At 35.6% G+C, this 23,162-nt stretch overlaps 2 protein-coding genes across 2 annotated transcripts; both read left to right on the top strand.

Moving 5' to 3' along the window:
- Positions 1-8,130: 8,130 nt before the first annotated feature.
- Positions 8,131-9,721, top strand: LOC311071379 (uncharacterized protein). Its single transcript, XM_084095780.1, has 5 exons — positions 8,131-8,221; positions 8,414-8,507; positions 8,818-8,919; positions 9,152-9,283; positions 9,541-9,721. The coding sequence occupies exons 2-5, from the start codon at positions 8,422-8,424 to the stop codon at positions 9,611-9,613; spliced, it is 393 nt and encodes a 130-aa protein (XP_083951906.1). The 5' UTR covers positions 8,131-8,221; positions 8,414-8,421; the 3' UTR covers positions 9,614-9,721.
- A 1,558-nt stretch (positions 9,722-11,279) lies between these two features.
- On the top strand, positions 11,280-21,224 carry cdhr5b (cadherin-related family member 5b; the record flags this gene model as incomplete). The annotated part of the gene is made up of 15 exons (XM_084095234.1): positions 11,280-11,361; positions 12,675-12,853; positions 13,090-13,152; positions 13,260-13,349; positions 13,487-13,576; positions 13,825-13,926; positions 14,005-14,187; positions 14,364-14,454; positions 14,547-14,644; positions 14,966-15,172; positions 16,186-16,299; positions 16,389-16,455; positions 16,733-16,870; positions 18,665-18,843; positions 20,651-21,224. 15 exons carry the CDS (start codon positions 11,280-11,282, stop codon positions 21,113-21,115), a joined length of 2,148 nt encoding a protein of 715 aa, XP_083951360.1. The 3' UTR covers positions 21,116-21,224.
- Positions 21,225-23,162: the final 1,938 nt, after the last annotated feature.

Genomic DNA, 23,162 nt, shown 5'->3' with positions numbered 1-23,162 from the left:
GCACATAGTGCACTATATAGGGAGCGATTCAAACAGTGTAAATATGCGAATGAAGCCTGGTTTCACATTAGTTTCACGCGAACCGACGCATCTCCGGCACAGAGCGGATCATATGTGCGAGTCATTGCTGACCACAAAACATATCGGACCCATTTGAAATCTACACAGAATGCAGTATTTTAAAGCGATTAGGAGGAGAAACGATAGAGATTAGGGGGAAACTGCGGCCTTATCGAGCTCAACAGCTCTGGCCGGAGCCGTGATATAAACAAAATGCTATTGGCTATTTTAAAAGGGGGAGGAGCTGTTCGATATGTCCCGCCCTGTCTTCTGTTTCAGTGGAAATTATATCAACACATTGAATAATGCTGTGCGTTTTAAGGCACTTCAATGGTCCCTTTAATATGAGTTTCTAGCGTGCGTAAATAATAATAGCCATAATAATTATAATAGGCAATAATAATAATAATAGAATATACGGAAATATGTAGTTTAAAGTAATTTTCGACAGAGTTTTGCTTGTCGCACTGCAGCAGAACAGGGCTTAAACAATGGATTGTGTGTTTGTGGTTTGTAAAATGGCCAGTTAAACATTTGTCAAAACAAATTAGCGCTGCTTTCATTTGGGCTGTTGTGTGGAGAAGTTCCCGCAGGTGTCTCTTTGTGTCTGGTCATCTTTATTATGATTGGCATGCCTCTATAATCCATTCCACTGAGGAAGCTTAGTAGTCACTGATGACATCATTAACATAATCATCATCAACATTGTCATCATGATTAGTGTTTACTCCACCGTGGCGAGCAGAAATGTTTGATTGGGTCCATAAGCTGCTTTGATCTGCAGATTCAGACGTGGGTTGTTGGATTGAGGAAAGATGCTTGTCTAACCTTTTAAATCTCACCCACAAACAACTAAATGATGTTCATTTGTTGTCATGTTTGCTAAGTTTGTTGTTTTCATAAAGTGTTTGTAGCGCATGTGGTGAGCGACGTTCGTCTAGTACGCAACTGTGTGCCATAATCTGTTTTGCTATATGGATTATCTGTGTAGGTTTCATCTGCATTATAATAAGTAATGATTTGACCTTTCCAGGTTGTAAAGACGAATGCAGGAAGGCTGACCTTTTAGATGTAAAAAGCCTGCTGATTTGTTCAGCCAAATTGTGAGTAAAACTCATTAATTCGGTAAATGTAATATGACATGAACAGTATATTTATGTATATTGATTGAAACATTTGAAGATGAATTAATTTGTTACTCATTGATTCATAGATTTTGTCTCAATTATATTTTGTGGCTAACCGTTACTTTTTACAGAGCAATATCCGCACCTATGATCTTTTCTGAATGATTAATTTTAGAGCTATATGACTATGTTGGAGGAGACTGGACCGGACTTTCAGTCAGCTATACATCAAACTGGTAAGGTGAACAACTTTATTTCAACTGTGACCAACAGGAATGTCCCGAATTTAAAAAAATTACAAAGCAAAAAAACCAAAAAAACAGTTAGTTTCCCTGGACGGGGTCATCCCTATGTTCCCACAGCCCTATGTTCCCACGGCCCTATGTTCCCACATTTCTAAGATTTTTTTTTTTACTGAAAATTTTGAAAATTAGGCCCTATGTTCCCACAGCCCTATGTTCCCACAGTCCTATGTTCCCACAGTCCTATGTTCTCTCATTTAACTATGTCCCCTATGAAGGGTAGGTTTTAGTGCTTGTGCTGGTACAGGGATAGCCCAATTACATCCCAGACAAGTCTCCCTCCTGTGAGGGGTAGGTTTAGGTATGTTAGGGTTAGGGTTAGGGCTGTGGGAACATAAGGCTGTGGGAACATAGGGCTGTGGGAACACAGACATGCTCCCCTATGGACAGCATCGGTGACGGTTGATTATTACCACAGAAAATTATTTGATCTCACTACCTAGTTTTGTATAAACTGTTAATAAAAAGTAATGTGCTCACAATGGAAGTCTGCCTGGAAGGTTTAAATTTAGAAGCTTAGAAATGCAGCTTGTATTTGTAGTTTGGTATTTATAATAATTTTTTAGTGTAAAAACCATTACATGAGCAGCAAAGTTGTCTAAAATATCATTTATTTATTTTTTATTGGGTGTATGGATTTACATGTTACTGTACTGTAAACAAAGTTTTGTGTTTTTCTCAAGTTAAAATATTTGTGCACATATTGTGCTCATTTTAGCTGCGGTATAGAGAATAAATTATTCATTTGGCAGTTTATGGAAGTTAAACAGTTCTGTGTGTTTGTGTCCTGATTAAAGTATTGGTCAGTTTTCGAGGAAAAAGGGTAGTATCCTTCTCTGAGAAAAGTTAAATTGCTGTTACACACAAACCCTTTGATATTTGTAGTTATCTTTATTTCGTTAGACAGAAGAGTAAAAGTAAACACCTGGCGTTTTCATTTTGATTTGTGCTTTTAATTTGCATGTCTCATCCCATTCCCTTCTCATTATTGTCAGATTAAACCTTAAATAGTATTCTAATAAAAACACTTACTGTCACCATTAAACGTTATTAAATCAAATTTGTATGGAAGTGTTAGACGGTAATTTACTGTAATGTGTAAGCTTTGGTTAAAGTGAAGGGACAGTAACAGTAAATCTAAACCTCAGAGGAAAACTGAATATAAAAGCAACAGACCCGGTTCCCTAAATCTGTGGTGGGTTGAAGGAAAAAGCAGGGTACTAAATGCAACTAACCATATCATCAAAGCAAAAAATGTTCAACTAAAATTAATCCAATATCATTTTCTTGTTGCAATTTCAAAGGCATATTTTTCTGTCACTGTTAATATTGCTAATATACTAATACAATATTATGGCTAGTGTTAGTTTGATGTGTTAGGTTGGTAACTTCTGCTGACGTTTATGCATTAAAAAAATGATCATAAACCCCTTTGTGATATTATATCGGACAGTTTTGCGTATTGTTGAGGTTAGTGTTATGCCATGCATGAAAACACTGTGAAAATGACATTAACCCCCCCACCAGATGTAAATAAGCAATACATTGTGAAGTGTGTTTTTGAGTGTTTGATCACAGATGGCTGACGGAACCGGTGCAGATGCTGCGCGCGTCTGCCATGTCTACGCTTACGGAGATTGGTTTTGGCTCAGCCGGGGCAGTTATACGACAGCAGGAGGGCATTATGGGTAAATGGTCATGTGGTGTGATCTGTTACATGAACATCTTTCACAGTGAGGGTGTTTGTTTACCTCCATGTCATGGTGTAGATTTTAATTACAGGTTCACACACACACACACACACACGTTGGGTTTCCATGCTTTATGGGGACTATCCATAGACATAATGTGTTTTATACTGTATATTCTGTCCCCTTAAACTACTCTAAATCTACCCATCACACAAAACTTTCTGCAATTTTAGATTTTCAAAATAGATTATTCTGTATGATTCATAAGCTTATTATAAAAAATATCCCCACAAGGTCTTACTCATCAGCTTACTCATTTACCTGCATAATTAATGATTAATTATAATATTGATTTTCAACTTCAGTGAATTAAAACAGTGCTATTTATATGATAAATAAAGGGAGAAGTGGTTGACCTTTAAAAGGAGAATTTAAGAAAATATTCAGTCACAATCTATTGATGTTCATCTTATGCAAACAACACAATTTCAATGGAATTCATAACTATTTTACGTTTTGGGTATTTTAAGTTTTCGCACGATCTGCTTAGGTTTAGCGGTGGCACTTCATGCCTTATTTTTGTTTTTAGAAATCGTAAATTTTTTAACTAATAATAGTGTATGTATTTATATAAAATCACCACCTTGTTCTATCATGTTCTAAAAGTTTTTTTTGTGATATAAATCTTTGTGATAATTAGAGCAGTTTCAAACCATTTAAACAGGTCATTGTTGTTTAGCAAAAAGTGACTTTAAACAGTCCTTTTTTAAAACTCATTGTATAAAATATTTTTTTTTTTAAAGTTCTCCAGTCATCCACAAAGATGTTCACAGTTTCAGTGAAACTCACTGAAAACTGTCACTGCTGATCTAGTTATTTCTCATTTACACATTCACAAAATTTGTGATGGAAATGTTGAGAATTTGTAATACTTTTCATTTTATGAAAAATTTAAAAGTCGTTGAATATTCCTGATTTTCGCCTATTTTTAGGCTATTTATAAACAGGAAAGTTTGGCTACTTTCATAATTGTTTCAAAGGCACTTGACGCCCTCTATTGGCAGCCTTTGATTTGAAGGTCTTCAGCATTAACAGGATCAAAACAATTCTTTTGGGATTCGTTGATCTGAACACAAAAATATTATCTGAAAATAGTTAAGTTTTACTCGCTATTTTGGCAAATCTGAGCAAAGTTTGAGGTCCATGTATAGCTACACAAATAATAATAATTTTATATTATTTTATTATAACATTTAATAGGCTATATTTAGAAGACGCTTTTATGCAAAAAAGGAAGCTGAGTGTGGAGCGCGCACTGCATGACACGGAGGCGCGCGCGAACACTTGCATTTTCCTATCAACAGTGGAAACAACTTAAAATACTCTATCATTTCTGGTCATACAGAAAATAATAATACATTATTCTCAACTACTTTTATTTGTGTAAACTCACAATAACAAGAAAACGTTGTGCTTTTGTAAAATAAAAGAAAACAATCAGACGCACTTTCATGATCTCCGTAAACTGGAGCGCGAGAACTGAAACAAAATGTAGGCTAAAGCTTGAAATGTCCACTTTAAAACGAACAAACTAATACCTTCTGATTATGTAATCCGTCTGCTTAACAGCGGAGATGGAGATGTGATTTTAGCCAAAACAATAGTTTATTAATAATATTAATGGCTCTTCTCATTCAGCACTGCGGGAAAAACATCAATTCCAGGTTCTAATTTGACCTTAGAAAACCAGTAAAATCGACATGTTTTCCATATTAATTTGTGAATATTTTAAATGTTCAATAAAGGGGCAAAAAGTCATAAACTGAAAAAAAAAAATCTGAAAATTCGTCGATATTTACTTTTTTGCGCACCAGTTGGTCTAGCCAGTTCAAATTAAAATTTTGGTGACACCAAAGTAGCCTACATGGATCGTTTGGACAGAATACGAGACAGAGTTCTTTATTAAATTAATAAAAGAAACAATAATTAGCCTATAGGAATACTGGATTCTAAATCTCAAATAAATGCCACAATCAAAGATCGGAGCAGAAATGAGGGAGAAACACCCAGAAACTGCTTCAAAGGCTTTATGTGTCGTTCGCAGTATAAGGGTCTTTCCTGCCATTAATGCTTGGATAACACGCCACGTCTCCTTCGATTGATAATAATAATGTCTAATGCTGTGGCTGTGATATTATATAAACCAACGTCCATTGCCGTGATTTTTGGAATGACTTATCGCGAGAGAAAAAAGGACGTGTTAGTCGCATAACATCGGTTAATGGAAACACCGTCATTTCGCAATAGTTTTTTATCGATATTTAGATAATAGCGCAAAACATTTGCGCAAATCTGTAATGGAAACGCGGCTAGTGTTGAGATCTCCAGGAGAGGAGACACATGTGAGATAACTGAGGTCTTCTCATCTATGGCTGGCTTTAAGACACAGATTATGCAAGTTAAGACTGATCATACCTTTTAAGTCATTTACATAAAAGCTAGTTCTGTCAAATCGATTAGTCGCATCTAACATAAAAGTTTGTTGCGTAACACAAAATTGAACCTCATTGGTTCTCGAATGTCAAGCGAACATGCTTGAGCTTTACCACAACTGATGTGTGAGTTGATGAATTAAAGCCTAAATCTAATCTGTTCATCATAAAGCGATGGAGTCTCTTCAGAAAATTTGGACTAAAATGCTCAATTCATATGGATTAGTTTTACAATCTATTTATGAACTTTTTGAAGCGTCAAAGTGGTAGTTGCGTAGCTGTCAATGGAGGGACAGAAACCTCTCAGATTTCATCAAAAAGATCTTCAATTGTTGTTTTAAAGATGAGACATGAGAGTTCATGAGTTTCATTTTTGGGTGAACTATCCCTTTAACATGTTTATTATGGAACTTCAGCATATTTTCATTTAATAAATGAACTGAGCTCAGCGGATAGGAAATATAATATTTCGAAAAGACACCAGCCCAAAATTACATTCAACAATTAATCTGAATATCTATCACATGTTCTAAATATGTCCGTTCAAGCTGCCCTTTCCATTTCCATCTCATGCCGCTCAGTCATCAACATATCAGTCATCAACCCGCGTGTCATTTAAACCCTCGCGGATACAGTACGTGGCAATTTCAATCATGCCAGTGTTGTAATTACCGCAGTCACTAACCGCTTTTTATCCCCACCTAATTGTGTATTATTATAAAATATGTCTAAAGATCTATATAAAGAGGTCGTGTCAGCTGTCTCGGCTCTTCACCAAATCATTCTTAACAGAAACGAATGTGTTCAATAACCTCTGAGAGAGCTTTAGCGCTCATTATTCCTTCATACCCTCAAATTAGAGTCAATTGCGATGCTTAAGAACGCATGTGTGTGATTCACTGCAGTTGGTGAGATAGAGTTGAAGTCGTGTCTGTAAAAGAGAAACGAGGGCATGATTTGAAGGGTTCCACAAGCAACATAACATAGCAGTTTGGGGAAAATTTGGAAAGTTTTGGCAGTTTTGGAAATTATGTTTTGAATTTATTGCACCAGTGTGTGTAAGATGTTGTAGTGTATGTGTTTGTGAGGGCTTGTGTGTGATGTCTGAGGGCAAAGTTTGTTTGTTTTTCAGCAAGAATAAATGGTTTTGAGTGTAGAGCTTCATTTTGACCTGAAAATAGGATGTTTGGGGAATTTGGTGAGACGTTATGGATTTGTGTTTACTGTTTTGAGAATACGAGGCATAGTTTCAAGAAATGTGTTTAAGCAATCGAGAAAAACTGTAAAAGTTCCACTTCCTCAATATATGACTTCACAGCGCCTGCTACTGGTGTATATAAGATACTACATGTGGAAAATTGGGCTTATTGTTTTCAAAAATATCGACTTTTATGTAAATTTTTTTGTGTGTAGCCTATTGTGAACACGATAGATATACAAATGAACAAGCATGAACACTGTTAGTGCTAACGAGGAAAACAAAGATTTTCAGTGGGAAATTACTTAGGCTACCAGTTAGTCGGTTTCTCACAAAAAAATAAAATAAAATGACTTCAGAAGACTTACTGCAACAGTTATATGGATCACTTTTTATTACACTTAAACCACAACACACATGACAGTGCCACTTTCACTGCATGGAAACCATTGGCTTTGCTAAGCTAACTTCCTCATCCTTTTGCTTTCCACAGACAAAATAACATCACATGTTTTGAACAATATAAGACTGAGTAGATTATGCCAGAACTTCATTTTTTTGGGTGAACTTTAACTAGTTATACACTAACTTTTCTTATTTGAAGAAGATGTTTGTTGCTGTTCTGAGTATTATTTTTAAGGTGTTCAATGTGGTTGCTACATCTCTCATATTCTGATATGACTCTAGTCCTTTCAGGTCCAGTTTTTTCATCCGCCAGACGAAAATTATACTTGCTTCGAGTAAAAGCAGACCTCTTGATTTAAAGTATATTTGTAGCACAAATGGTTGGATTGGTTTTGTGCTAGTGTGTAATATGGGATTGTTTAAATCCTTAATAAGTGTGAGCAAAAGCGATGTTTGTCGTGTGTGTGTTAGAAATGTGGCTGATTCTTAGTTACCGAATAGACCATTGGAACCATAATCATGATATTTACTGTGATTCATTCACTAATGCTTGTGTTTGTATGACCACCCATAATCTCCTTTCTCTTTAACACACATTTCCTTCCTCATTGATTTTATTAGCAATCGCAACAATATCAAACAAGTGAGTAAACCAATTCCTTTGCCTCATCAACCGGTTTACCACCAATTTAGGAAGTCAACACTGTTAATCATATTTATTTTTTTAGCATGAGTGCACACGTGTCACATCAAGTGTAGAAACCTTGGCAAATAGCTAATGAAAAAGCAAATAGTAATGCCAATAAAACTCACTTGGAATCAGATTTTATGAGTGGTGACGTTTCATGATCAATGATTTTAGGGGTACAAAAAGGATGGGAATAAAAAAAAACAGACAAGAACCGTTGGACGACTGCTAGACCGCCACCAGAGCTTCAAACCAAGGGTGAGTCAAGCTTTATTCTTTATTTAATTTTAAAAGGGACAATGCATATTAATTAATATGAGCACTCATGTCCATCATGTAAATGTGCCAGATTTAGCCATATAGACTTATTTTCATCTTTAGCCCCTGTTTGATTGGTAGGAAATCTGGTTTGTCTTTCACCCTAATAGTCCTAATTTTTGTCTTTTTAAGGTGTGGAAATGTCTCTTCTCACAAGTCTGACGCAGATGTCCATCCTTGCGATATTTCTCTTTCAGTGCGCGACCAGCCTTCCAGTTCTGGACAGGTCAGGTTACGTTCAGCTTCAAAAGATCTTTTGTGTTTGTGTAATAAAAATGAAAGCCAGGTTCATAACTGTATTTTTTAGACCTGTCAACTCTTGTTAGATTTGTATCTTTGTCCTTGGTTGATCTTCTTCGCCCCACTCTCTCCAATTCTGTCTGGAGGTGATAAGATTTCTAATTTTCTTGCCTTATGTTTTTTTCCTTTTTCTTTTCTGAAACACACATACCAAATAAGCTTGTGTGTGTTGATAAAACTGCTAGAGATTCAGTTGATGTATCGACTCATTTCTGTTTTGGCTTTTATTATCGCAGGTATCTCGGAGAAGAGGACAGCATCTCAAGCACGGACATCTTTTCTCCCAGAAAGATGTTGTTTCCCAGGGATGATGCAGATATGTTTGTCCTCCAAGGCGGGTGGGTGTCATAAACGTTGACTGTTAATAAATAAGTTAATTTTGTGGTCTTGTCATGTGTAGTTAAGTGCGGGCCGCCCTCTAGTGGAGTTCTTCTCAGACAGCTTCTTTTGAAATGGAGTATCAATTGATAAACACATTTTAAATGAAATACTATGGCTTTTTCTGGAAGAAACTGATGTACTTGAGTCATTTGTCAACACTTTGACATTGAATCTGGCCTGTATCTCCAGGAGATCTGGGCTTCAGACGAGGCAGTTGGGCGACATTGAGTTCACTAACAGATATGCTGAACTCTTAAAATCTAAAGCTAAAATCACATCCATCTGCACCTTCCTGAAACGTATGCAGAGCAGCAAGAAAAGGTAAATATGCACCGTTTTCTCTTAACATTTAACAAACTCAGTTATTGTTATGTGTATGTGCATTTTTCTGTTGATGCAAAATGCATAGATATATTTATGCACTTTACACATTCAATACATATTATATCCATCTATTTATCTATATTTTTCTTTTAACATTAAGCTATGAATGCACTCAAATGAAATATTCTAGCATTAATATCTTTTCAAGACATGAAGCGTATAGTGTTCATGATGCATGTTCTCTGTCTTTGCAGCGGTGTCGGTGGAGATTCAGACAGATTGATTTTCCTGATGAGACAGTATTCATGTCCAAACGTGTACCAGTGAAGACTGTGGCTTCATGTCCAAAGAAACCTGAAGACAACAACTTCACCATGTCTGAATCAGTTTGAAAACGTTTGAAACAAACTGTTTGTATATATTTGAATAAATAACTTTTTTCCCCTCCAAATGTGTCACAAAAACTACAGATTGAAATGTAGTCATAAAACCCAATGACTTTTAAGATTACAAATTAAACTCTGGATTTGAGAACCGCTTCATGCCTTGTTTATTAAGCCACACCTTTAGATCTTCAGAGGCACATGTTGGTTTATGAATTTAACACTAGACAATAACTTAATGACCCTTCATAAGAGCTTTATATAAAGCTTTCCCATCACTAATGTGACTCACAAGATCATAATTTAATATAGGCCTACCACCAATCACAGGCTGGAGATTGCATGAGGTGTGGTGATTTCGTAGTTAAAAAAAAGCATTAAAATAAATCTTATATATTAAGAAGCTGTTAATGGTACATGAATATGTGTGCTATTTAAGTGAGGTAGGCTATATCAGTATCATGGTATCATCTGAGACCATCACAATTATTGCAAGCAAATTGTGAGGGAAAACCAACCTTTCAAAGCATTGGGATTAATTACCCTCAAACTTTTCTTAGTGTTTATGGTTTATACGCAAAGAGTTGCTACGATAATGTTCGCTATGCGACTGTGCGGTGGTCATGTGTTTTTGAAAGAAGAAATATAAGAATGTCAAGCAAATCATTTCTCTTCCTTATCGTGTCTGTCGTGCGCAATTATATAACAAGATAGCCTACTTAAGTATTACAGTAAATGTGAGAGCGAGATTGCTTCAATCAGTTGCTTGCTTGAAGAGTGAAACATGCCCTCGCCCACTGATGACACTAGCATCACGCTAGCTGTTTGTTAGCTTATCCCATACACAAAAGAAATATATTTGAAATATATTTTCAGTATTTTGGAATATATGCAAATATTTGAAATTGGCCCAATAAATATATTTCACCCTTAACATATATTTTTGTTATATTTCAGAATATATTTCAATGTATTTGGAATATATACCACATATATTTTGACACTTTTGGGGACCCATACAGAAAAAAATACATTGAAATATATTCTGAAATAGTTTAGCGCACTTGAATTTTTTTTTTTTAGTGCGGATTGATCAACATCCCTCTGTTGACAACGTTTCCAATTATAAATGGCACTTTTTCATTGAGGAATAGTAGTTCCTGAATAATATGGAAGCTACATTAGAGTTAAAAACTTCTTCAACATTCATATTTATCGCCAAAAATGTCCAATACAATTCTTCATACTTTTAATTTAAGTTGTATTTTACAATGGATGTGATAACTTAACATTTGAAACTGTAATACATTTTGGAAACACACAACTAAAAATATTATTTTGTAAACATCCTTATTGTGGTCAAGGTTTATGAAGTAGCCTACATGAACATAAAGCCGCTGTGTGAATTTCTATGAGGCAAAAGTCCACCTGTGCTCATCTTTATAGCCAATAAACCGCATGAGATAAGCGTCCGTCTCAAAGGTTAAGATTGAAGTCTATTTTCATACATTAGCTATATCGCTCACTAATGCCTGATGGGAATTTGATTCAGTCAGAACAAAGGGAGTCGTCTGCGATGTTCCTCTATTGATCCATCGTCTAACAAAAAAATGGATTTGAGGCCTAAAGAATCTTCTGCTCTTTTCTTTCTCCTGGTTATTTTCACACTCGGCAAGTTTAGTGAAGCGCAAAGTAAGTGATGAACATTTTTAACTGAACAATATGGCATAATCAGATCTTTTGTATAGGATAAAACAGTTAAAAATATAAAAATCCGCAGGGATTTGAGAGATGACACGTTACACTGCGGAAAAACATGTAGACGCTTAGGATCAGATATGAAGATATATTTCCAAAACAGGAATGAAGACCTTTTTTTTTGTTGAAAATCTTGTTAATCTTGAAAATGTTAGGCTAATATTTCAAGTTGTAAGAATTAGTTTAAAGCTGTGCGAGTTATGGTTAATTGAACATCAAGGCAGTTTTGTTTTTTAAGAACAAGAAATGGTTGATTCAGGAAATTTGTCAATTTTATAACACTGACACTGTACAATCATACTGAGAGTTATCAACTTCTAGCATCAATCATAAATCTTTTACACATTTTAATAACAGTAATGATGTTTTATATGCATATGTTTGACTATGGATACATTTAAAAATGCTTTGCAAATTCTTAAACTAAAATTGTGGTCTTAATTCAAACAGTATTCCAACTTTATAGTCTATATTCTTATTATACATAGACAAAAATTAATTCCAGAAATTTCTGCTTAATCATATTTTCTATTCAAATGACTTCTCCCAACTAATTCAATGATTTTGACATTTTAGTAGGTCTGTTTGTTTTAAGAAATCATGAAGCTAACTAAATTTAGCAATTATTTTGTTCCATACTTTCTAATATTTTTACTTTTTGCAGTGCCAACCAGGACCACCCTAGTGAAAAAATCCTTTTCCAAAATGTATTTAAAACACATTTATTTCATACTAAGTATACTACAAATCCATTAACATATACTGACATCGCTTGAGACTTACTGATACAAATATTAGAAGTAAACTTTAATTGGAGTACTTCTTTAGTGCACAATACACATTTCTTAATAGTAAGCCTAAAATGTGTTTTAAATATCACTATTAGTAAGGACAGTATGATTTCTGTATACTATCAGTCTTTAAATGCAAGATATTTAAAGTGAACCTAAAGTATACTAGTTCCACTTTAGCATCAAATGAACTTAAGTATATCTTTAGTTTGACTTCAGCACTATTTCCGGATAACTAAAGTGCATTAAGTACAAAATTAGTTCCAATTTAGCTGACTATAAGTATACCAATTTAGTATACCAAAAGTACAATTGCAGGTTATTTATATTAAGGACATAAATATATATTTGTAGTATGCAAAGTAAATGTATTTCAAAAACATTTTGGTTTATTTATTTTTCACTAGGGTATTCATGACTATTAATTCTGAATTTCCTTTTCTCTGAATGGTACAGTCCTCTGCTCGACAAATCCCGTAGATTTGGTCAAGGAAAACAACACTATTAAAGACATAATTGCAACAATCACCCCTAGCACTGACGGTGTGACGGCCACAATCACTAGTCAAGTTCCAGAGGGTCTCTTCAGCCTTGACGGATTCAATCTCATTGCTGAGGCTGTGCTGGACTATGAGGTTAATATGGAGAGTCTGTTGTTGTGTTCAACCATTACACTAAATTTATCATTTAAAAATGCTTGTGTCCAGGGGTGTAAAGTACAAAAGTACATACTACTTAAATCACCTTTTATAACTTTTTAACAGCCTGAAAAATAAATTAAGAAATGTCTTTGCACGAAGTCTTCGATCTAAACTGGTGTGTTTTGGTTGTCTCAAATTAACAGACCTTTTATGTTATGTGATTTTCGTAGACATTCAACAAGGACAAACCACATGAGGTGCATGTTGAGTGTACAAAAGTTGGTTCTACTTCTGTAAGTAATGGTGTTTTTGTTTTTGTTTTTAATTAACCTAGAAAATTCCTTCTTTCAAATGTTTGCTCTTGAAGTAAACTCCTACATGTCAAATCTGTATCTTGTAGACTAAACTGACTCTGAGAATAATCGTTGAGGATGTGAATGATAATCCACCAGCGTTTGCAGGGAGTCAATACTCACTAAACGTCGATGAGGTACAATGTCAAGATCCTGTTATACATTCTTTTCCTGATGCTGCCTTTGTTGTACAATTTACTTTAATCCTCTTTAGTTATCTGCTTTTATCTCAAAACCATTTTCAAAATCTGAAAGCTTTTAATGATTGTTGTAGTTAACAAAAATAGATACCAGTGTTGGCCTAATCACAGCAACCGATCCTGATGAAGGGGATACGCTTTACTACCGTCTGGAGTCTCCAGAGGTACGCAACAAAAATCCCAAAGAATGTGCATAGAGTTTGTATAAATTGTATTTCATGTTGCGGTCATGTTGGGAACTATGTGTTCTGAAATATCTACATTTTTAAATTCTCTAAGAAAATTCCCCTTTAATGTTGGTTCCAAATTATTATTATTATTGATATTCCACTAGGAATCCTTTTCATGGTCAAATCTGTCTAGTCAAAAACGAGCAATTCTCTCTGAAAAAAGGCCTTTGTTTTTCTCTCAGGGAGAATTCGGCCTCCTGACTGATTTCAATCCCAACATTCTGATGAAAAAACTTCTGGATTACGACAAAGTTAAGAAAATCACAATGACGCTATATGTACAGGTGAGTTGGTTTGACCTAGGTTTCATTTCCAAAGATGCTTGTTTTTGTACAAACAACTTTCATTTGATGATATTTCAGGACACGCAGATTGGATCTTCAGCCGCAGCCTCCCACACCGCCTCAACCACCATTGAGGTCAATATCCTAGACATCGACAATCGTCCACCGTGGTTCCAGCCCTGTACAGAAATAGAGTTTGTCACAAGTAAAGCGTGCATGAGCTCTGGTTATGAAGGGACGGTCAACTTAAATGAGCAAGAGGTGGGTATCGGTGCGTTTCTCAAGGCCAATTCAAACTGCCCCAACAAACACCAAAACTTCACACATTGGAAACTTTATACAAAAAAGTCAATATTCATTGGGGCAGTGTGATTTAGCCTAAAGTGTTGGACTGTTCTTGAGTTTAAATGAGCATTTCATGTTTTTGTACACCACAGACAGGTCCTTTGTCCTTGAAGCCAGGCCCGGTCATGGCCATCGATGGAGACAAAGGCAGGAACGAGGCCATTAGTTACACATTTCTTGAAAGTGAGTTTAAAGTCCTCATGAGTTGAAATAAAGAATTGATGTCTCTCCGGGAAGAGTCGACAGGTTTTAATTGATGAATTTTACGTGTTCAGAAATTGACGATCCTATATTTCAAATCAACACTGACACCGGGAGCATCACAATGCTGAAACCAGTTGGGGAGGCAGGACCGATTGTTCTTACAGTCATGGTGAGATCAAACAAAATTAGTGTTTTGAATGTTACATGCAATCAAAAACTAAATTCAGGAACCACTGTATATCTTCTGTACACTCGGTTCTTTATCGGCATTAATGGCTCCTTGAAGAACCATAGTGGAAAAAGTTTCTTTAGATTATTAAAATGTTCTTCACACTAAGAGAGAAAAAAAAAGGTTCAATGTTCACTGAAATGTTCTTTGGGGAACCAAAATGGTTCTTCTATGGAATCACTGGAACCCTCATTTTTAAAGGAACACTCCACCGTTTTTTGAAATAGGGCTTATTCACCTTCTTTTCCCTGGTTTCCTTAGGCATATCAGAGGGAGAACCCTGATCAGTTTGCCACCACCACAGTCATCCTGAAGGTGGTGATATCCAGTAATCACCCTCCGAAATTTGTGAACCCAAGTTACGAAGGCTTTATCTCAGAGGATGCAGGAGTGGACAGCCTCGTGCTGGAGAGCAAAACGTCCAACAGACCCCTCCGAGTCCAGGCCACCGATGAAGACTTCTCTAATGTAAGAACTCAAACAGCATTCTGATATGTGCATGTGACTGGGAAGTTAGTCTAGATAATAGAAAACAAATAGAGCATCAAAACATGAGAATAATACATTTTTGTAAATCATTCGAAAATCATTTATACATTTACCCTGGTAATCCAGAGTTCTCGCGAGAGCACAAGTTGAATTAGCTCAGTGAGTTACTCTGGAGTCGAGTAATGATGCTCATTAAATATGCCCCTCGATCTGAGCTGCACCAATCACAGCGGGTTATCTGATATAGGCGGGCCAGAGGTGAGATGACAACAGCGCTGCGACGTCGAAGTCATTAGTAAACATTGCAAGATGGCTATGGATGAACACCAGTTGTTTGAAACGGCTTTGGCCGCTACAATGAACGAGTTAGACTTTTTCTCTAAAAGAGGAACAGAAGACAGCACTCGAATCGTTCCTTTGCAAGAAGTGCGTTTTTGCTGTTTTGCCGACCGGATACGGAAGAGTCTAATCTACCAGTTAGCTCCTCTGGTAGCTAAGCGATAACTTGTTGTGATTGGTCGTAGTGTTATCCAATTGCGTGCAGTGAGATTTTCAAATGCATGCTTGGTGCCGCCCCTCGAGCTGGCCGATTTTCATTAGTCGATGCCAGACCATTAATCTTTTAGATTTAGGTCTGGATTTCCAGGCTATCATACATTGGTATTTATAAAACGAAAATTCTTGGTTTGCATTGAATTTATTACATAAATTGTTGCATTGAATTGAATTGTTTGTGATACTGTCGCATTTAATTGAATCATTGTCATGTTGAACTTAATTGTTTGTAAAAATAAATCACTGTTCTTACACACGTAAATCGTCACGTTCAGTTCTTAATAGTTCCTAAAATAATTCTAACATAAATTGTTGCACTGACTATTGCATTGTTTGCAAAACTGTCTCATTACTGTTGCATTAATTAAAATGTTTGTAAAACAATTCTTACATAAATTCTTGATTGAATTGAAATGAATGGCTTTTTGTCTTTATAGGGCTATAATCCTGACCTCAAATTCGAGGTTGTAGACGGTACTGAATTTTCAATTACACCAGAGGGTTTCATACTCATGGCGAAGACGGTTTCCCCTGGCACTGTGAATTTACAAGTAAGAACTAAATATTTCATACAACTGACATTTGCTAATCATTTGTGTGAGATTTGAAATATTTATGACTATGATTCAATGTGACTCAGATGAGGGTGTTTGACACAAACAATGATGAATCCAGCACCGCATCTCTTATGGTTGAGGTCACGGAAGGTAAGACCAGCGTGTTATCAAGACAACACCTCATTATAACGGATAACTGACTGGGGCTAGCGGGGTGTGGGCTAATCATGGTGTTGGCTTTCAGCAAACAATTTTGTTGAAGCATGTGTGGATATCTCTTTCTAGAGTTCAGTTCAATCCACCGAAGAGAAACATCAATATATAGTTTAATGCGATTGATTTTGTCCATACATTGAATTTTAAAGATTCACTTGAATCAGTCAACAGCAAACCTGTTGACTATATAGTGACACCCTTTTTTCAACAGGGGTTCCCACTACCACACCGGCCACTACTATCATGACTTCGTCCATCATAACAACAGATCAGACCACTAACACACAGCTAACAGCCATCACCTCCACCTCTCACCCTGGTACTTACACAACTTTGCCCCCCGGCACAGGTACACTTATGCTAATCTAACTAGCTTTGCTAAATCTTCTATGGCCGGTTGCATAAACTTAAGGAGAGTTCACTCCATGTCAGACTTACCTTAATTACAAGCGTTCACGTCCTCTTACAACTCGTAATTGCAACTTGTGGAGTTACACTTTGTTTCGATTGTCCACTTTAGACATTCTACTATATTCAGTACATGTCAACTAACTTTCATTAGAGTATTAGTAGATTGTTAGGTTAGGTTTAGGGTTAGTAGAATAAGTTGATATGTACTTGCAAAGTTACTTACAGTCAGTAGAAGGTCTGTTGGTGGAGCATCAAAATAAAATGTTATCAGATATTAAACAGAGTCTACTCATACTCTAATGACTGCTAGTTGATACTTAGATGCAGTTACTTAGTAGAATGTCTAAAGTAGACTATTAAAATTAAAGTGTTTCCTTTCTGAAAGCTGCGACTTGTACCATGACTGCTGTTTACTCCTGGTATTAAGATGCATTTTGGTCGATCGGGTCACAAGTAGACGACACTAAATACAGGTGTAAAAGGGGTATAAAACGTTCTGAGCTTGTCCACTTTTGACCACTTTCAGAGGGAGTTTAAAACGCATTAGACCCGATTGCTTTCGTAGTGTAAACACTCATGTTGTTGAATGTGTTCAAACAGCCACAGAAGACCGTCTTCTCTCCGTCTACTGATCTAATGAGTGACATTATGGGAAGAGCTCGAGCCAGACGGGATTTAAACTTTATCGACTGAAGACCCAAGTTTGGTTTGAAGATTACAAACATACCAAGCACAATGTTCTCTCTCCATTCCTGATTTCTAACACACACTCACAGCGTTCGGCTGGTCTTGTGTCTGTCAGAGCAGAAACTAAAGCTGATTTTTTTTCATTAGATTGAAAGATTTGAAAAAAACATTAATTTACTCGCCCATAGACCCTCCCCTCGAAGAAATCAGGACAGAAGTGTCTGAAAGTGGACAAAAGAGACGGATTAAAACACCAGGTGTAAACGGGAATGTGTCTCCCTCGTCTACTTGTGATCCGATCGACCAAAACGCATCTCAATACCAGCTGTAAACAGGGAGTTGAACGTCATCTACTCAGTAGATGTAATTACGACATGGCGTGAAAGCAGCATTAGTTCGAACTAGTCTTATTTTTCAAATTCAAATTAGACCTAGGCTATTTACTTTTTTATGTGACTGACTTAAAAATCTTAAATAAGAGTTCTCATTAAGAACAATTACAATCTTAAAGAAAAAAAAAGTGATGACTATCTAACATTTTATCTACTGGTGCCATCATATTTCACATAATAAAACTGATTTAAAATATTCATGAATGTATCCCGGTGCAAATCACATGAAATGTTAACACTTTATTTTACAGTGTCCTTGTTACATACTGTATGTTACATGTACTTACCGTAGTAATACGAGTAAATTATGCATAATTACATGCAACTAACCCTAAACCAAAACCTAATCCTACCCTAACCCTATAGCAAGTACATGTAGTTGCTTAATATTACTCAGTACTTAAATATATAATTACACTGTAACAATGACACTTTAAAATAAAGTGTAACCCATGAAATTTACTGAATCAAGGTTGCATGTTTTATGCTGTTGGACACTTTTGGATGCTGGCTATTAAGGGTGTGCGATAATACTTTAATCAAAATGATTCCAACTAAATTAAGCCTAAGCAAATTGTGTACCATTCTTGAAAACCAAATTAATGTTTACCGTAATCATGCCAAAAGCAGTGTTTCTGTGCTCATGTGTTTAGGAGGACAGCAGGGGACAGCAGGAGGAGGGTACAGTGCCGTGGAAATGGCCGCTGTAGGGGCCAGTTTGGCTGTGGTTCTCGTTCTCTGCTTGGTTGGCATTGGAGTGATGGCGCACCGCATCAAGGGCCATAACGCAGACTGGAAGAAGCTTTCCGAGGCCAGCATCTTCCGTAGCTCAGTGAGTTTCCATTCTCTTTAATCAAAACACAACGGCATTTTAGGAATGTTCTAGGTTACGCTTTTGTTTAGAATGATTGTTGATTAATGTCATTCCATTAATGTAAATTGTCAGATTGAATCGTAAAATCGAATGTATTCGCAATGAGTTGAAACATCTGTAAACTAAAATGTCGTAAAATGTCGTACTGATTAGTTAGTTGGTAAGAGCATAAACTGGCACACTGAAACAAGCAAAACATTCATAAATATATTCTAACATTAATTTTTCTGATTTAATTGAATAGTTCATAAAAGCATTCTACACTGTAAAACAATATATGATCAATAAGTTATGACAACATATGTTTTTACATTGCTTTAACTCATCAAAATAAGTTGTTTAAAGTAAAACATTTTATTTTACAAGTCATACAAGATTCAACTCAATTTTTTTAAGTCAGTTTAATGTAATTTAAGTTAAAAATCCAAGTTGATTGTGCTTAATTTAAGGCAGCAACTTTTTTTCTTGCCATATTGTTACGCGTGTCTCACAACTGAATCAAATCAGTTGTAAAACCCTTTTAAACATAAACTGAAATTTTCAAATGTTCATAAAATCACTCTTAAGTAAATTTAAGTAAATGTTCGTTTTGAATTGTTCTTAAAACCATGCTTACATTTTCAGATTGAATTGCAAAAATAGTTCATAAATGTATTGATGTAAATACAAACTGAATCAAATTCTAACATAATTGGTTACATTCAATGTTCATAAAACCATTTTTGTGTAAACTTTTGGATAAATCTGAACCGTTCATAAAGCTATTCTCACATAAACTGTCACATTCGATGTTTCTAAAACTACTTACAATTTTTTTTCTGATTGAATTGAATAGTTCATAAAAGTATTCTTTGTAATTTGCTACAAATCAAATCTGTTTTAAAACCCTTTTAACAAGAATTGTTATTTAAATGTTCATAAAAATGCTCTTATTTTAATTTTCAAATTTAATTGAATAGCTTATAAAAGCATTCTCGTAATTTGCTTTTACGGTAATTTCCAGATTTAATTGAACAGTTCGTTGACGCATTTTCACGTTAATTGTCAAATCAAATTAAATCGTTCACAAACCTATCCTTACATTTTCAGATTGAATTGCAAAAATAGTAAATAAATGTATTCTCATGTAAACTCAATCAAATTCTCATATAATTGGTCACATTCAACGTTCATAAAACTGCAATTGAAACTTTATGAAGACAATTTTTACGAGAACTTTTCCGCTGGTTTAGACCAGTTTGAACCGGCTTAAATTCCAATACGAACTGCACTTTCATATGTAAATATGTTTGTAATTTGTGACCCTGGATCACAAAACCAGTCTTATGGGTAATTAAATAAGCTTTCGACTGATATGGTTTGTTAGGATAGGATAATATTTGGTCGAGATACAGCTATTGAAAATCTGGAATCTGAGGGTGCAAAAAAATCGAAACATTGAGAAAATCTCCTTTAAAGTTTTCCATTTATGTTCACGATTGTGCTGCATTCACTCACAAAAACACATTTTTGATATATTTAAGGTAGGAAATTTACCAAATATCTTCATGGAACATGATCTTTACTTAATATCCTAATGATTTTTGGCATAAAAGAAAAATCGATAATTTTGACCCATACAATGTATTGTTGGCTATTGCCACAAATATACCCGTGCGACTTGTGACTGGTTTTGTGATCCAGGGTCACATTTGTTCTAGAGATGTTAATGATAGTACTTTCTATATCTAGAGCATATTTATTCTAGTATGTTTTGTTTTCACAGCTTGGCGGGGGTTCGGGTGGTCCTAAGGAGGGAATGCAGTACAGCAATGAGGGCTTCCAGCATGATGGGGATTCTGAAAGTGTGAACTCGAAGTTAGCCGCTCACCTGGAGAGTAAACTGGAGTCTGGGCTGATACGCGAGACACCGCAGGAGAACATGACCCGCAGCGCCGCCCCCGTTCCCCACACCAGCAGAACCAGCACTCCACCCGACACTAGCAGCCTGGCTGATTCAGAAACCGTCGACGGCGAGAAGGAAGTCAAACCAATCCTGACCAAAGAGCGGCGCAATGAAGAGGGCTACAAAGCGGTGTGGTTTAAGACAGACATCGACCCCAACACCAAAGAGGACGTGGTCATCATTCCCGACACTGGTGAAGCGGATGGAGACCAGGAGGAAGATGACGACAGCGAGGATGAGGACAACCTCAGGACTGACATGGATTCGGAAGATGAGGAAATTTGATGAAACTTTCCCTTTTCATATTCCTTCCTGTTAATAAGTCTGTAAATATGCTTCACAAAATGAACATAATTTTCAGTATCTAGCTAAACGAAGTCAACATGAAATCAAAACAGACCCTGTTTGCTTATACACACACACACACACAATATATTTACAAACTTTTATGTTAGATGCGATTAATCGATTTGACAGCACTATATGTTCCTGTTTTTTTGTGAATGATTCATCAGTGCACATTATTCTGAAGAAAATAAAAGTATTTCATGAATCTAATAACTTAATCAATATCACTCAGAAGTAAAATGGGTGTGAAATGTTTCATGTTGACTTAGTGCCATGTAAAAAAAAAATCTATAGTCAACTTCAGACATTATACTAACTATTAGTAACTTTGCAACTAAATGTCAACTAACTCTCATTAGAGTATTAGTGGACTGATAGGATAAGGTTAGCAGGTATTAAACAGAGTCTACTAATACTCCAGTTGACATGTAATTGCAAAGTTACTTATAATTAGTAGAATGTCTAAAGAGGGCTAATTAAGTTTTTTTCTTCCACTGTAAATTGTTTGATTTTAGTTCTTTGTAGAAATTACTTGCAAAACATGAAAAAAAAAATATATATAATAAACTCTACAATATTTAATTATAGCTAGAGTTATTTTTTACACCACAGGCATTACCAAATGTCAAATAATGCATTTATGAATTCACTACACTGATAATCAAATCTCTGGGGTGTATGGCGAGACAGTTGCTGTAACAACCTTCTGACGTAAACTGTTTATTCGTGTGTTTGTGATGTTGCAGTGGACTGCTGCCCTTTCACATAACACTGATCATAAATCATTTTACAATAAGTTAGATAAGCTTTAATGATTAACCTGAGAATGCTGTATTAGTTTGCATGCCGTTATATAATCTATACGTCAAACAAACACACTGAAACAGATCTATACAAGTTAATCTTACAAAATATCAAGTGTTACTTGTACTTATTTGGGACCATTAAGTCCAAGTTTTCGTATTGCATTGGTTTAGATTTCAGATCAATGAATCTTCAACTTGATTGAGCCTTGTTTTGGATGTACCATAGTGATACCATAGTATAGTTTTGAAGTACTATGGTTTCAAGTACGTATTTGTAAGGGAGAACAGATCCATCTTCAGGGACAACTATCTCAAAACAAAGAACAAAACCTCATCTGATAAAAAAAAAAGTGATGACAAAGAAAATCCTTCTAGAAGTGAAGTGCACTAATTAATTTGCCTTGACAGTAAGAATGCACTAGGGTTTAATCAATACTAATTAAAGGGTTATGTATAATTAACGAGATGACAACACGTAACTATGGCAAGCCGTTTTAGCTTAAATTGTACCCAGCGTTATTAATTGCATTGCTCGTCGTAATTGCATTTTTACTAGTAAGAATTCAATTAAAGAGCTCTACAATTCAATTCTTACTAGTAGCAATTACAATTAGAGAGCTCTCTTATTCAATTCTAGTAACAATTCCAATTACAGAGCTCTACAAATGAATTTTTACTAGTCATGTGTCTCCATTGTCTTCTACAATTGAATTCTTACTAGTAACAATTCAATTGTACAGCTCCGTAATTAAAAATGAATGGAAGTCAATGGAGACTTATGACTAGTAAAAATTAATTTGTAGAGCCCTCTAATTGGAATTGTTACTAGCAAGAATTAAATTAGTGAGCTCTGTAAATGTAATTCTTACTAGTAATAACTGAATTAGAGAGCTCTCTAATTGTAATTGCTACTAGAAAGAATTGAATTGTAGAGCTCTCAAATTTAATTCTTACTAGTAAAAATGCAATTACGACGAGTAACGCTGGGTACAATTTAAGCTAAAACGGCTTGCCATACGTAATGTTCTTTTCTGAGCTGAATTATGCATTTCTATGGCAACACTAACTGCAGTCAGCTGGTACAAGTCCGAGATCTCAGTAAATTCAGTTTACAATTTGTAGTTACGAGTTCTACAAGGACGAGAACACTTTTTACAAGTCGGAATCTCGTAATTCCG

This window comes from Abramis brama (assembly GCF_963993115.1).
Source record: "Abramis brama genome assembly, chromosome: 20".
NCBI lineage: Eukaryota > Metazoa > Chordata > Actinopteri > Cypriniformes > Leuciscidae > Abramis > Abramis brama.
Note: the sequence above shows the minus strand (reverse complement) of the source record. Positions and strands in the feature narration are given on the sequence as shown.

Excerpts from the sequence above, each read along its gene's own strand:
- LOC311071379 (XM_084095780.1), top strand. The coding sequence starts at position 8,422 with ATGTCTCTTCTCACAAGTCTGACGCAGATGTCCATCCTTGCGATATTT. Across the intron at positions 8,508-8,817 it reads AGCCTTCCAGTTCTGGACAG|GTATCTCGGAGAAGAGGACA; the intron begins GTCAGGTTACGT and ends TTATTATCGCAG. Across the intron at positions 8,920-9,151 it reads ATGTTTGTCCTCCAAGGCGG|GAGATCTGGGCTTCAGACGA; the intron begins GTGGGTGTCATA and ends CTGTATCTCCAG.